This window comes from Gymnodraco acuticeps, unplaced genomic scaffold (genome assembly GCF_902827175.1).
Source record: "Gymnodraco acuticeps unplaced genomic scaffold, fGymAcu1.1, whole genome shotgun sequence".
NCBI classification, from domain to species: domain Eukaryota; kingdom Metazoa; phylum Chordata; class Actinopteri; order Perciformes; family Bathydraconidae; genus Gymnodraco; species Gymnodraco acuticeps.
This window is the reverse complement of record NW_022990238.1, coordinates 3522105-3536971: the sequence shown is the minus strand read 5'-3', so window position 1 is coordinate 3536971 and position 14867 is coordinate 3522105. Positions and strand designations below refer to the sequence as shown.

Here is a 14867-nt window from a genome sequence, read left to right as displayed (position 1 = left end):
TCAGATCCGACCCATAGCCGTTTACTGAATGTCTTCTTCTCTTCCTCCTCCTCTTCCCTTTTCCTGTCTATCTGTCCTCTATATCTAATAAAGAGAAAACAAGCCATTCAAAAGGAACATATCTGCTGCTGATTATCTGACATTAGCTCTGCCATATTCTAATGCTAGAAACAATGCTAAAAATGACCCACAGTGATATCAGGAGCCCTTGCTTGTCTGTTTAGTCTCTTTTTTTATATAATTATGTCTGTCTTTAGCTAATAAAATCATGCAAGACTTAACTTCCGAGTCTTGATAGACAGGCATCTGTTGTGACTCGACAGATATGTTAGGTTTAGTTATGTTTTTATTTTGAAAGTAATCTTTCCTGTCATTCCAGATCCCACATTTCCTGCCTTTGTGTGTTTCCCGCCCGTGAGATTGCTTGGCCCTGCCCTGATTGTTTTCACCTGTGCCCATCCCCCTCACCTATATATAGCCCTGGTGTTTCTTTGTTCCTTTGTCAGTTCTTTATTGTGGCTTGAAGGTAGATATGGTGCAAAATGCGAGAGTGTGTAAAACCTGATGTGAGCACTTGCAGAAAAAAATCTGAGCTTGTGTGCATACATTTAGACTTGTATAAAATATCCACGTAACTGTGAACCAAATTTGAAGTCACAGAAGAAAAAAAAAGTTTTGTAGCTTGGAGAAAAAAAATGAACTTAGTGATGAAATGTTCACTTGCAGAAAAATACATATTTTTTAAATATATTTTCCATTACAACTGCAACTTTATTTATTACAACCTCTCAAATCAGTCATTACAACTTGACGAATCTGCTCTGTGGCAGTATAAATCGACAAATCTGCGGTCTTGACTTTTGCTACACTTCTTGCGATAAATGTGTTGCACAAGTAATTTTCACCTGTAGACGTGGGGTTGGAGCGAAGGGGCGGAGCTATCAGAAGGACGAGGCTCGGGTGACTGGAGACTGCGTGGCTAACGGTTCGTGTCATTACCAGTCCGCTGACATGGCGCATCAATCAACGGTACATTTTGCCCATTATTACTTTGAATATTATTATTGTGATTGAGGATTAAATCCGCTTTGAAGACCATCGTCTTATATCGTGCAGTTTAGCGGCAAAATAACGTCAGTCAGCCAGCTAACGCTAGCTTTGTTGAGTTTATGCTAGCTAAACAAGTAGTGGTTGTAGTCTACAGCAGTAATTAATATATTATAGCCTACTGCTTTGGCACTAACGGTTGATAACCGTTTATGAAAATAAAACCAATTGAACTGTACTGAAATAATGACAAGTTTTATAATTGTCTTGGGCTCCTGCTGTGTTTTTAAAGCCTTTGTAAATTATCCATGCTATTTTCTATTTAGCTAACGTTGAAGTAGTGTATGTGAAATCAGCCTCACAATAAGATGTGTGTATATTACAATTAGTAATGTCATATTTCAAGATGATTACTTAGATATTACAATATGGTTGGTTGAGCTGGAGTTCACGGTGGAAATTGTGTTACCAATGCTTACTGTTTATTTGATATCAATTTGGTAATACAATTAATAAAAACAACAAGGTTTGGGTTCGTTCTTCAGATGACTGTGACGTTAACGTGTAAGCTCAATAATGAACTCCAGCTCAACCAACCATATTGTAATATCTAAGTAATCATCTTGAAATATGACATTAATAATTGTAATATACACACATCTTATTGTGAGGCTGATTTTACATACACTACTTCGACGTTAGCTAAATAGAAAATAGCATGGATAATTTACAAAGGCTTTAAAAACACAGCAGGAGCCCAAGACAATTATAAAACTTGTCATTATTTCAGTACAGTTCAATTGGTTTTATTTTCATAAACGGTTATCAACCGTTAGTGCCAAAGCAGTAGGCTATAATATATTAATTACTGCTGTAGACTACAACCACTACTTGTTTAGCTAGCATAAACTCAACAAAGCTAGCGTTAGCTGGCTGACTGACGTTATTTTGCCGCTAAACTGCACGATATAAGACGGTGGTCTTCAAAGCGGATTTAATCCTCAATCACAATAAGAATATTCAAAGTAATAATGGGCAAAATGTACCGTTGATTGATGCGCCATGTCAGCGGACTGGTAGCGACACGAACCGTTAGCCAGGCAGTCTCCAGTCACTCGAGCCTCGTCCTTCTGATAGCTCCGCCCCTTCGCTCCAACCCCCCTCCCTCCCCCCACATCTACAGGTGAAAATTACTTTTGCGACACATTTATCGCAAGAAGTGTAGCAAAAGTCAAGACCGCAGATTCGTCGATTTATACTGCCACAGAGCAGATTCGTCAAGTTGTAATGACTGATTTGAGAGGTTGTAATAAATAAAGTTGCAGTTGTAATGGAAAATATATTTAAAAAATATGTATCTTTCTGCAAGTGAACATTTCATAACTAAGTTCATTTTTTTTATACAAGCTACAACCTTTTTTTTTTCTGTGACTTCAAATTTGGTTCACAGTTACGTGGATATTTTTTACAAGTGTAAATTTGGTTCACAGTTATGTGGATATTTTATACAAGTGTACATTTGGTTCACAGTTACGCGGATATTTTATACAAGTGTAAATGTATGCACACAAACTCAGATTTTTTTTCTGCAAGTGCTCACATCAGGTTTTCACGCTCTCACATTTTGCACCATATCTACCTTCATAGAGCGGGAGCTTTTCTGGTTCAGCTCCGGTTTCCCTTTTCTGCTCCCGCTCTGTTCACACCGCCCAGAGCCCGACTGGGTGCTGCCGCTGCTGCGTCATGACGTCACCGTTTACATCGCTGATTTGCTCCCCAACGGCGTTACGGCGCTCACAACAACAACAACTGCGTCGGGTCGATGATCGTGTTGCTTTTAATCACACAAAGCCAGATTAAATTAAATAACGACTTCTCCAACCTTATGCTTTTCTCCAGAGTGCCGTGGTTAATTGTTTATTAATGTGTTTCTGCGGCATTTACCGACCGCTGCAGTGCTGGCTGCTCTTCCACAGGAGTTTATTCTCCCGTTAGCTCCCGGTTAGCTCACACTGCAGCGGCCGCTCTAAAGTATTCACTGTTCAACTCACACAAACAGCTGATACATATCCCCAGTTCCCCGATTGTGTGTCAGTCTGAATTGACGCTGTTTGGCATCACAACGCTGTTATGAAAGTTTCTCTGGTATAAAATGGGTGATGTTAGCATAGCAACCGAAGCTAAACTGACTACTTGCTATTGCTATCCTATTGTGGCATAAACCGTTTTCTACAGGCACATTTTACCCGCGTATTTTTATTATGATTCTACTTGTGATAGTCGGACACGACAACCTGTGCAGCCCATGTATTGATTCCATCCGATAGCTGCTACAATACAAAACAAAACGTCTGCCTCTCTCCACAATGATCAATAACAGTGAACGGATGGTCAAAGTAAGGTACAAATAAACAGAATCACACGAAGCCTGGTTAGTGTTGCCTGACTTTATAAAGTGTGTTTATAAGCACTACTGCTTGTAGGCAGGCATGACAGTCGACCCATGTTCAGGGGAGGTGGGTTTAGTTTCCTGCACGCCTCGACGTAAGAGAGACGTAAGCGACGCCACCTCTTAGCTCCGAAGCTCTTGCCTCTAGACCGACAATTTTTTGGAGCTGGAAGTGAACCGGATTCCGGAGCTAAGAGCCGGCGCCGCTGCGGTGTGAACAGGAAAAACCGGCACTTTTCAGGCTCCAGCTCCGAGCCGGAGCTGAAGCGCTGGTGTGAAAGGGGCATATGTTTCATGTCGTGAGCACCTAGGCCTTTTCACTCCTGATACCTACCTTGAGATTTAGACCTTTTGCCAAGTGAGTTTTTGTGTTGCTGTACAAGTTAGTTTTGGCTGTTTAACTACTTTCTATTTTTTGAAAGTACGATTTAGTTTTTGTTATTAAAGAACATTCTATTTTTGGACAACTGTCTCCGAGTCCTGCTTTTGGGTCCTGCGTCTCGGTTCATAACAGCATCCTGTCAAAACCTCATGGGAGAGAGGCTAGCTCAGCGATGCAAAAAGTTATGTCTATGGAAATGTTCCAGTCACATGCTTGGAATCAAAACTTAACTGGAAGTGTTTTGAATATAATTGTATTATCAGACTATGCAAAATTACCTGACCATTTACAGTAACTTCTGTCCTTGTTGGGGGTATCTTTAAATGATGCTTTCTCATGAATAAAATACTAAAGTTCAGTCCAATCATCCTACGAACATTTTATCTTTATTGTGCTTTGGTGCCAGAGTGCATATACTGTACATAGGATGATATATAAGTGGAACAAGCTTTTTACATAATATAGTTTTAAAGACACATCACATGGCCAAATTCAAATTCATGTGTATAACCATGTTTGTGAGTATTAATCATGTTTGTTTATTTGCTGTTTGTGTAAGTGTACACTTTAATAATGTGGGATGTCGACCTAGCAATACTTAAGCCCATAAAATCCCACGTCCTGATAATACAAACAAGAGGCTGGTGTTAATGTATTTTCAAACTTGGCTGTTTGTATTTTTTATAAATCTAAAATTACATCTAACCACCTTTTTGTATTATAATAAATCCGTCTAAGTTCTGGGAAATTGCTGCTGGGAAATTGGTACATTTGTAAACAGCTGGTGTCTGATTTGTACAAACATTACACTTTTTAAAAAAAATGCAATATTTAAAATGATTAAAATGTATTTATCCTACAATTAATAAAAACGGTCTCCTGTTTGGCAATATAAGGCTTAACGTGAATTGTTAAGAATGATAATAACCAGAAACAAGAACAATAAGTGTATTTTGCACGTTGTAGCCAAAAACTAGCCTAATATAAATGTCAGGGATGTATGCATGCACGTGCACGGTTGTGGCATGACCACCAAACAGAAAGATATGGACACAAGATGTGTGCAAATGTATTTAGTTTCATATCCATGTGAAATGATTTAACTGGTGGGGGACCTAACCTCCTCTAGGGGGGTCCGGAAGGTTTTTTTTTTTTTAAATGTTGAAGTTAAAAGCATCAATCTGGTGCACTTTGAGAGCAACATTAAGAGATCTATGGATACATCTCTCAACACCCATATGAAACAGAACTGCAAGCAGATTTCTTTTTCTTTATGGATATTTTACAAATCACTCCCCTTTTAAACTGTATTATTATTATTTTTTATTTTACTGTCATATAGCATTTTATATAGTAGGCCTAGTTTACTTTATTCTCTTATTTTTTTATAACTATAATGATCATATAAAGATGTGCCTTTACCTCACTGGTTGGAGAAAAAGCTTCTTATATTCGTTAGCATAGCTAGCTAACCAGATGCTAATAACAACAAAGTTATTGACTGTATGACAGATGAGCATATCGCCACTGGGCTTTCAACTAAAGACACAGCCGCGCAAAAAATGCGGCATGTGTACGGCTCCTTATGGGTTCTGCAATTTTTCAAGTGCCGGACCCGCGTTCTGGTGCTCTCCGTCAGAACTGAACCCCTGTCAGACGAGACATATACCACGTGATGACACGTTAGGCTCGTGTTGTGTTCAAGGACCCTGACCTTGGCCAGGAAAAACAGGCACTCGCTTGGTTAATTCTTTTGCGGTCTAGATTTCTTACATTTTTTTCTTTTTTGCGTGTGTTTATAAATTACCTCGAGGGTAGGGTGACCAGGTCCCAACAAAATAAATGTGGGACAAGGAGTATGTTTGTGTGGGACAATGTGGGACACCCTCTCAACAGCACACCCCCCCCCCCCAATCTCTATTTATATTCTGTTTCATTTGATCTATTCAACAGCATCCAATAAACAATGACAGAAAGTGAAGTCTAAATGCAGTAACAATTTAGTATCTTAATAAAGAAAAGTAAACTAAGGCTAACCAAGGCAGCAGGCATTATTCACTTCAAGTGTTTATAAATGCATCTTCCTATTTCAACTAGTGTATTACCTGTAAAAGTAGGCACAACATAAATTAATAGATCAAATAAAACCATAAGTACAAATCAAAACTGGCCAGCAGGGAACAAAAACATAATAATACATAAAATAAAATAGCTTTCAGTTTTGTCCATCACAGCAACAGCAGATTGCACCCTAGCTTGTTACCAGTCATTTGACCGGTATGATTGGGAGTGTTGCACTGTATGGTAAACACTGGTTATTTCTGCTGCTGTTACCTTGTCTGAGTGGCCATCATTTTTTGGTTTGAATAGGAATGTCTCCATAGAGTGGGATGTCTCTTTTTGAGCGACACGTTTCTTGTGAGAATCGCATTCTCGGTGTCTTTGGACGTCGTATTCACCGCCATGTGAAATTGTAAAAATTACTCTTGCAAAGATTGCAAAAAACTCTCTGAGAGTCGCCCTGCACTGGCTTCACCCACGGGTAAGTGTCTTCCCAGTCTTTGTTGTATGTGCATCTTTTTTCTTCTTATCTGTAGTTTCAGTTTCCTCCACTTTCCATAACCTGCTGCGTCGCCTGCATTATTGACTGAATTTCGTTGTTGTTGTTGTTGTTGTTTGGCGGGGCCGCGGGGGGTGGGGGGGGGGGGGGGGTGTGTGTGCGTGTGTGAGTGAGTTACTCTCATTGGTTAACACTTGACCACCCGCCGTGTGTTACAGATTGATTGACAGCAAACACACCCCTGTGATGATAGCCTTCCCTGCTTTATCAACAGCCATTGGATACATCTGATTTTAAAGAAAAGCGTTTTAGCCAATCAAAATGAAATATGCGGGACATCGTCTCAATTTGTGGGACGCACCAAAAGTCGTGAAAATGCTGTGCAGTCCCGCGCAAAGCGGGACATCTGGTCACCCTACTCGAGGGCCGTACCAAATTGTATCGCGGGCCGCATACGGCCCGGGGGTCGGAGGTTCCCCACCCCTGCTTTAAAGCTATCTACATGAAATAATCAACACAATGAACATACAAAAGGTTCCAGTGTGAATCAAAATGTCTTTTAACAAATGGAAAACTTAATGCAGTGTAATGAGTTACTAGGAATGCTATCATTTTCACCTGTTCTGTATTTTGTGCAAACTGTTTGGCTGGATTTGAGAACAGCTGTGAACAAAACGTTAATATTTCTTGAGAAAAGCCTGAAGTAGAAGCTTGCACACAATATCAAAACAGTATCAGGCTTGCATGCTCTGACAGTGCTCTGACTCTGTGTGAGCTATTCTCTGGAACCACATGACCACGGACTACCAGAGAATTTCTCCTGAACCAGCCTGCATGCTTCTAATAGCCCTCCCCTAAAGGTTAGACTGGTTTCCACTGGTTTTGAAGGCACTTAATGCATGAATGAAAAGGTATTGTACTTCTCATTCAATATTACAACAATACTAAAATTGAGATAACTAAACCACTAAAACACTAAACCCATAATAAACTTTACAGAAGCATGCACATGTTTTCTTGTGCTATAGTCCATGTATCTCCCGTGCGTGTTAGTTGGAGTTCAGACTAACAGGGAATCGGGAGTGAAGTGATCTTTTGTTATTCTTGTTCTGCATTTTTGCAACAGCCTGCTAATATTTGGTACTAATATACACAAAGAAATCCACTCAGAACTTCCAGTTTTATTCTGCTATCATCCCCTGTAAAGAAGTTCAACAGGAGAACATGCAGTTCATCATGTTTCCATTATTCTCTGATTGTTTAGTTGTTGAATAATCCGGGTGAGGGTATTTCCTGTTTTACATGGAAGGCAAATAATTTCTCAGAAAGTATGAGGCATTCATTACGCTAGTAAGGGGCCCATGACTATACTTCAGGAGAACCATGTTTGTTTCAAATTAGGACATCACTGAGAAGAGTAATACAGTTTTCTGTACGACTTACAGAGCACAAATCACCTCAGAGACCCCTCATGTCTGTGAACCCTGTGCACTGAGCCCCTTAGGCGGGGAGGAAACAATAAAGTGCCGTGGAAGCAGGTGGAGCAGGGGCTGATTCCTGTAATTATGTTGGACGTGGAGGTTATTGCAAATTCCCGTTCATCCATTACTTTAGCGGTTTGCCGTAAATGTGTACATGTTCCTGGCTGTAGTGGCTATTAATGTTATATACAGTTTAGAAATAAGGGTCCATGCATTAATCATAAAGATGTCTTATCTGGGATGGTAGTTTATAATAAATCATAATCAAAATAATTTAATTAGCAGTCCCTTCGTCACAATTCAGTCTAACAGACACACATTTAGAGCATTGTTATTATACCAAATTCTGAATGATCTTTTTCTTAAGTTTTTGTTATGGTATACTTCATGCAGTAATAATGCCAGGGAGGTTAGACCCTCTGTTAGACCTATTTTGTATTTGGGATAGCATACTGAAGTTGTGCATTGGGTTTTTATAGACTTTTGAAACATGTATAAAATCATGTTTAAAAGCAACTGTCATAGTACTAAAGGACACATATCAAGGAAAAGCTCACATGTGCAGTGTGCCCATACATTTAGGGCCATCAACCCACAAACAGAGACATTCCTGTTTTCAGTTTGGTTACAGAAATTACCAAATAAAATATGTTCTTGTTTTATAAAACATGACAAAGAAAGGATGTTTTGTTTTGTTCGGATGTTAAAGAGACTATATATTGAAACCACTCACGCACATACAGTACAGATACAACAAGGCACTTGAAGAGGGCCATTGAGCACAGGTGTGTAGTGTGTATGTGTAGTTCTAAAAATAATTCTTACCATAATTCTCAAATTGAGGGGAGGGAGAGGTTTGACATATTTCTTGATAAGCGCTGGGGTTAGGTTGTCTGAGGTCATGCGATGTGCAGGTGAACAGACAGAACACCAGATACGTTAGGAACACGTTGTTCCCGTAAGCTGGCAGCACAGGGCTTGAATTGAATTCCTATGTATTGAAGCACAGGTATTGACATATTTTAATTGAGTGTGTACTGTTTGCATGTATACAGGGCGGGGACATTTCTGAGAAGTTGTACACTTCTCAGAGGCATTTATGATTTAAGCAGACATCATTATGTATTTACATGTGAGGGCATGTTAGGTCACGCTTACACCTACAGAGAATCCTTTGAGTCACAGCTGATTCAAAGGAGTCAGCTGGTACTTCCCTAGAAGAGGGAGGTTATTTTTACAGTTCTGCTGTATTTCGTGTGAAGCAGCTGTTCAACTGCTTTGTTACAGGAAGAAGTTATCAGCTTACCAAAATATTATTTTTGTTCTCTTTGAAGGCAAAACTAATAAGATAGCATTGTTTCCCACAAAACACATCTTTACATTAGAAAAATATCGCTCTTAAAATGATAACATAATGACATCTGTTTGCGTTTAGGGTATCTCTAAATGTGCTGTATCATTTAGAGATGTGGTTTGTAATCTGGGGTTTACGTGAAGATAGTGACATTCAAAAATGTAGGAGGAAATCATAAAAACAAAGTGAACTTGTGACCTAACCTCTGAAGCAAATTAATGAAACCTAATGGGCTCTTTACTAAATGTATCCTAAAAAGCCAAGAATATAACATGTAGAATGTTACACTCAGTAAATGTAGTCTGCCTGTGGAAAAAATGTCAGCGATCATAAAACAAATCAAACAATGAGATCTCATTTCATAGAAAAATAGTGCTCTTTTATTATAAATTAATGAAATGTTCTTTTACAAATATAAATAAGTGCAAAGTTGTATCAGTCTGCTTGCTTCGTCAAACAAATATATTCAAGCATCCGTAGCCAGTGGTTTGGCTGGCAAAAGTACATCTTTATAAAAGACAGCACATGAATAATAATCTTCACTCATGTTAAATCATGAAAATAAGATACATTATGACTCTTTTCCTTCACGGGAAAAGACAGATACCATTTTTAATACATTCATCTGCAAGCAATGGCAATGCTGTCTGTGCCAAAAATACTTCCACATATTTTGGTATACATATATTTTTCAGCACTAAAGCCATATTAGGCAGTAGTACTGTTCTCTCAAGTAAGATCCTCTAGGGTTCAGTCATGTTTGTAATACAACAAACTGTTGTCTAGTTCAGGCAAGTTTGGCATAAACCCTTCATCTAAACAAAATATCAGAAACATGTCTTCTTTCCACATCTTGTTAGATTACTTTAAGTCATTTTTCCATGGTGGCTATTACAAATATGCACCAAGGAAGCCATCAGTGTCCCACTCAGCTAAGATTCCATTGTCTGGGAATTTCCCAAGCTGGTCAGAGTGCCAGGATGCTTGACGGACACGTCTAATACATCAAAGATTATCATCGAGGTCAGCAAAAAACAGCCTGACCGTAAGAGCCTGTCCAGCTTTAATGGATGGCCGATATTTTCTGAGTCTGATGTGTGTGAGCTCGACAGCCTCACAGCACATTAGGTAAGCAGCAGCAGAGGGAACCTGTGTGTCATCAGACTGTAGACATCTGACTGTAAGCTTCACCTCAGTTTTCAGTCAAATGTATGTCATCAGTGAGGGTTCACTCTCTTGTATACCACAATATTACAGCAGCTCTCTCTTCTCTTCTCTTGGGCTTTTGTTGCCCACTTTTCTGTGGGACCAACACACATCTTGTCAGTACAATAAACTGCTCCTTTTCACAAGCGCAAACTTGGGCTTGACTGTCTCTGCTTAATTCCACCAGCGTGTGTCCTTTACTAAAGCTGCCACTAAAACCATACGGTTCCTTTTTAGTCTTTGCCCCTTCAAGAGCATCAGTCCACTTTAGATAGGAGCCTCATATTCCTGGAGGAACTCCCTGATGGGATGAGGAAGTTGGTCTCTTTTAGAAGAAATGTCCAAATGTCCATTGACTGTTTTCCTGCACAAGTGCTGCAAGGTGGATAGGTTACAGGAGAGAGGTTTGATGAGCTCCAGAGGAATCTTTTCTCCTCCAGAGTAAATGTAGTACATATTCCCACTGCGAGCATTCACTTTGCTCTGAGGCATGTAGAAGTGGATCAGCTTGAGGACACAGTCAAAGTGTGGAACAGACTGAATGTTCTTAGGGTCTGTTTGCAGGTAGAAAGAGGAAGAGTCACATTGGATCCGAAGGTTCTTGGTGCCTGACGCCGTTTTGACACTGAGGGCGTACAGGTGCCGGTTGTCGGAGCTGTCTCTGATGAGGAAGGTGCCGGTGGTCTCAGCCGCCAGCATGGCATTGGCCTCCTTCCCGGTGATGGCCCCCCAATAGAAGCCACTCTCCTGCAGCTTGTGAAGTGTGGTGAGGACCATCTGATACTGGGTTTTGGAGGTGAACGTTTTAAAACGCTGAGGCAGCCGCATGCTGGAGTCCAAGAGGCTGCTGCTCATTGCGGAGTCAAACTTGCTGTAAGTTACCATGGCGCTGTGCCCGCTCTTTAGGCAGCCTGGGGAGCACTGGGTGCCACACAGACAAGAGAAAAAGAGGTAGGGTCCAAAAGAGGATGCAAGGGTTGTTGTTGTGGAAGGGCAGTTTGTCAAAACACCTAAGGAAATAAGAGAGGAAATGTGAGCTCAGTGTGGAAAACGTGACACTAAACATTCAAATGCAATTCAAAAGTGTAACATTGACATACAATATGAACCCTGAGCTCTGGAAACCTTTAATTTCCAGATGTGCAAGCTCTCTTCATCATGCGTTTAAACATCCATATTAAGGATGGGGAAATTTCTCCAGACGCCAAGACTTTTTGTGTCTGCTTTAAATAAAAGACCCAAACTGGATGATCCTGTGTTTAAGAGGAGTCATGGTTGCAACAGCGTGTTGACTTAATTGAGTCCATGTAAATTACAGGCATTTCGGGGAAACTTTTTTTGTGTAATCTGCCCTCGAGACTCAAGTCAGTTCCAGTAAAGACATGGTAATCCTAATTGGGCAATCTACACGGCATAGGCCTACTGGCTTCACCACAACAAACTCACTTAGATAAACATTCAAAACATAATTGATATTATCATAAACATTGTTAATAAGTATTGAAAAAAAAACATTTGCTTACCTTTAATGTTTCTCCAAACTCGCTCTTTAAGAATAATTTAAAATCGATGGATAGATGTCTGTTCAGCGTCTGTCCGGATGATACAAACGTTTTTTTTTTGGCAACAATTTTCAGACTTTTTATAACTTTTCTCGGTGTCTATGTGCCCGAGTGCTTGCCTGCTGTGCTGTGAGTTACTAGTGAAGCTTAGGTGCCGAGGAGCCATTATAAACGAGAGTAGACTCCGCCTCCGCTTCCAGGAAAGCCTCCCTCTTGGCAGATTGTCAGGAAGCATGTTTTTTTTGTTAAAGATTCCTGCTATGAGAAGCGCCCTCCCCCCGCTGTTCCTCCAAAAATGAAGTTAAGGAGGAGTTTTCCAAGCAATACTTATGAATCTTTGTTAACAGCGTCGGTCTATTTACGGTCTTATAAACACTTTAAATAATACAATATTTATCCTATGTTTATGAGCGTTTAAGAAACAGCTATAGAGGTTGATTATATGTTCTCTTTTTTTGGCAGAAGTTCTGCTTTAGCGTCAATGAGGTAATGATTCAGTCCAGCATTGTGCAGTCGGTTTCTGAGAAATTCTCAGTAATAGTGGCTCACATGCTGAGCACCAGTTCTCCAGAGAGGGCGCCAGATTCATAAGCCTTACATTTCCATTATAAACAGCTGGTATCCAGCGGCAACGTATGATTAAATACTCCATGTTGTGAATTGTTGTGTCTATTTATCTCTGCAGTAATTAGGGGCTTATTGGATTATTGTTTCCTGGTCCACATTCAAATCTGGTAAGGGCTCACTCAAAATGAAACATCGTTTTGTACACATAAACAAACAAAAACACAATGTTACAAACTATTTATGATGTATTGTTTCTTATAGTAATCCACCCAGAACTGAAACATTTAACTAAAAAGCAAAAAATAGGTTCAAAAAAGTAGTATTCCTCTTCCACTTTTAGTTTTTAGCTTAATCCTATTTATTAAAGGTCTAATTTGGATACTTCCTGTCATGAATCTAACTCATCCTGGACCTTCACTTCCCAAAAGTATCTTTATCAGCTTTACAATAATCTGGTAATCAGCATTAGGCTGTCTAAAGGAAGACGACTCCAATCCTGATGTGAAGACAGACTTATCTTTGGCAACATGTGACTGATAGACTGCTCATTCCATCCATATTGGCGCCTGGCTTGCTGACTCAGCTATGACCATATTAGTCTCAGGTGGTTATTGTGCTGTAGACTAACTCCAGGCTATAGTGTCATGTCAGGCATTGCTGGGCTTTAACCAGCTCACGAATACTCATCAAATAGCAGACGGCCTGTAACTTCAAGTCAGGCAGAAATACCTCTGAAGCTTCTCAGCAGAAAGCATCGTTTTTGTGGTGTTCATTTTACCAAACCTTGGCCAAGAGATGGACAGAGGGAGGGGGTTACGGGTAACGGATTGACGTAACAGAGCCTGATGGGTTTAGGTAAAAGCCAGCTGTGTCTACAGGTGAGTCGGGGTTGTTCTGTGATTCAGAGCAGGATAGGGGGGGAAGGGCATGGGATGGCCTCGTAAAACTCTACTTGTTTCCAGAAAATCTATTGTGTCATCATTGTGAGGCATGTATTTAGCAATCAAAATTCTCTTCTGGGACCATGATGCGTGTTAATGAAAGGAGGAAGGGCATGAGAGCCCCCCCTCATTACTTTTTTAGATCACCATGTTCCCATAGAAACCATAATGCACATTATTATAGCATGCTGAAGTCAATTACACTTTTAAAATAGTGGAAAAAATGATGTTTAAGCATAGTGTGGAGGAAGATGCTGGGGAAAAGTCCTGTAAGTGCCTACAGACGTCAATAGTTGTTAGATAAGAATAAATAAAAATAAATAAAAATAAATAAACAATAGGAGACAGTGTGTATACCAGAGGTCAACACTCAAATGGCGGGTCAGGCAAGTCGGATGAAGGACCAAGAGAGCTGGATACGAGAAAGCGTTCCACTCTGTTGTGTTTCTGTGTGTGTTTTCCTGCATGTGTCAATTCTAGTAGGTTGTTAGAATCTAAATTAAAAACATAAAACAGCCCTTTTCAAATGTTTATCCTGCTAATTCTCCAGGCATGACACAAGCAGCAAATGAGTTCTAACTCACATGCAAAGTCAATGAATGTAACCTTTTTTGAGTGGAAGAGACAAGGCCTCGCATGATAGCATGTAGGTCTAATCCACTGTTTAGTGGAGAAGGCAGCTGTTTACGTTTGCCCACACTGACTCAGAAATATACTCTAGCTCATGGTTCCCGTAAACCCACTGGGGACGAGGGGAAAACAAGCTGGGCTCTCTCCTGGAAACAGGGTTAAAGAGTAGAAAACTGTTATTTAACTAAATATTTTGAAACTGTTTGGTCAAGCAGATTTTTACTGAGTAGGGAGGTCGTTTAAAAGCTCAATCATGTTACATTGTTTGTGGTGTTGGCATTCACAAAGGCGCTGCTTATTTCTTGCTGAATGAGTGAGCCGTGAACTCAGGTTGAGCCGACAGCATTAGCATGGTTATTGAATATCATCTGCCATTATAGGTTAAACAAAGAATACAAAGCAGGTTTTTACTGGAACCGTGAATTCTGAATTAAAGAAAGGTATGAAAGAGGAACCTATGTTGTTGCAACAGTATTAATCATAGAGAGATATCTCAATGAGGTGGAACTATAACTGATTATCTGAGTTACGTAGGTTCCTGGTATATCGGTCAATCTAATTCCTGTTAGCCTTCTATCATTAATGATGACTTCCTACCTCTACCTTCTTACCTTTATGTCATCATAGTACTGTAAGACTTCTGTGTTGGTTGAGCCACACCACTTCTGTGTAATTACCAAACATCAGT

At 40.0% G+C, this 14867-nt stretch overlaps 1 protein-coding gene across 1 annotated transcript; it reads right to left on the bottom strand.

The window, feature by feature from the left end:
- Positions 1-9630: 9630 nt before the first annotated feature.
- On the bottom strand, positions 9631-12192 carry socs3a (suppressor of cytokine signaling 3a). The gene is made up of 2 exons (XM_034219495.1): positions 12003-12192; positions 9631-11489 (listed from the first exon to the last, which is right to left on the bottom strand). The coding sequence occupies exon 2, from the start codon at positions 11362-11364 to the stop codon at positions 10747-10749; it is 618 nt and encodes a 205-aa protein (XP_034075386.1). The 5' UTR covers positions 11365-11489; positions 12003-12192; the 3' UTR covers positions 9631-10746.
- Positions 12193-14867: the final 2675 nt, after the last annotated feature.

Excerpts from the sequence above, each read along its gene's own strand:
- socs3a (XM_034219495.1), bottom strand. The coding sequence starts at position 11,364 with ATGGTAACTTACAGCAAGTTTGACTCCGCAATGAGCAGCAGCCTCTTG.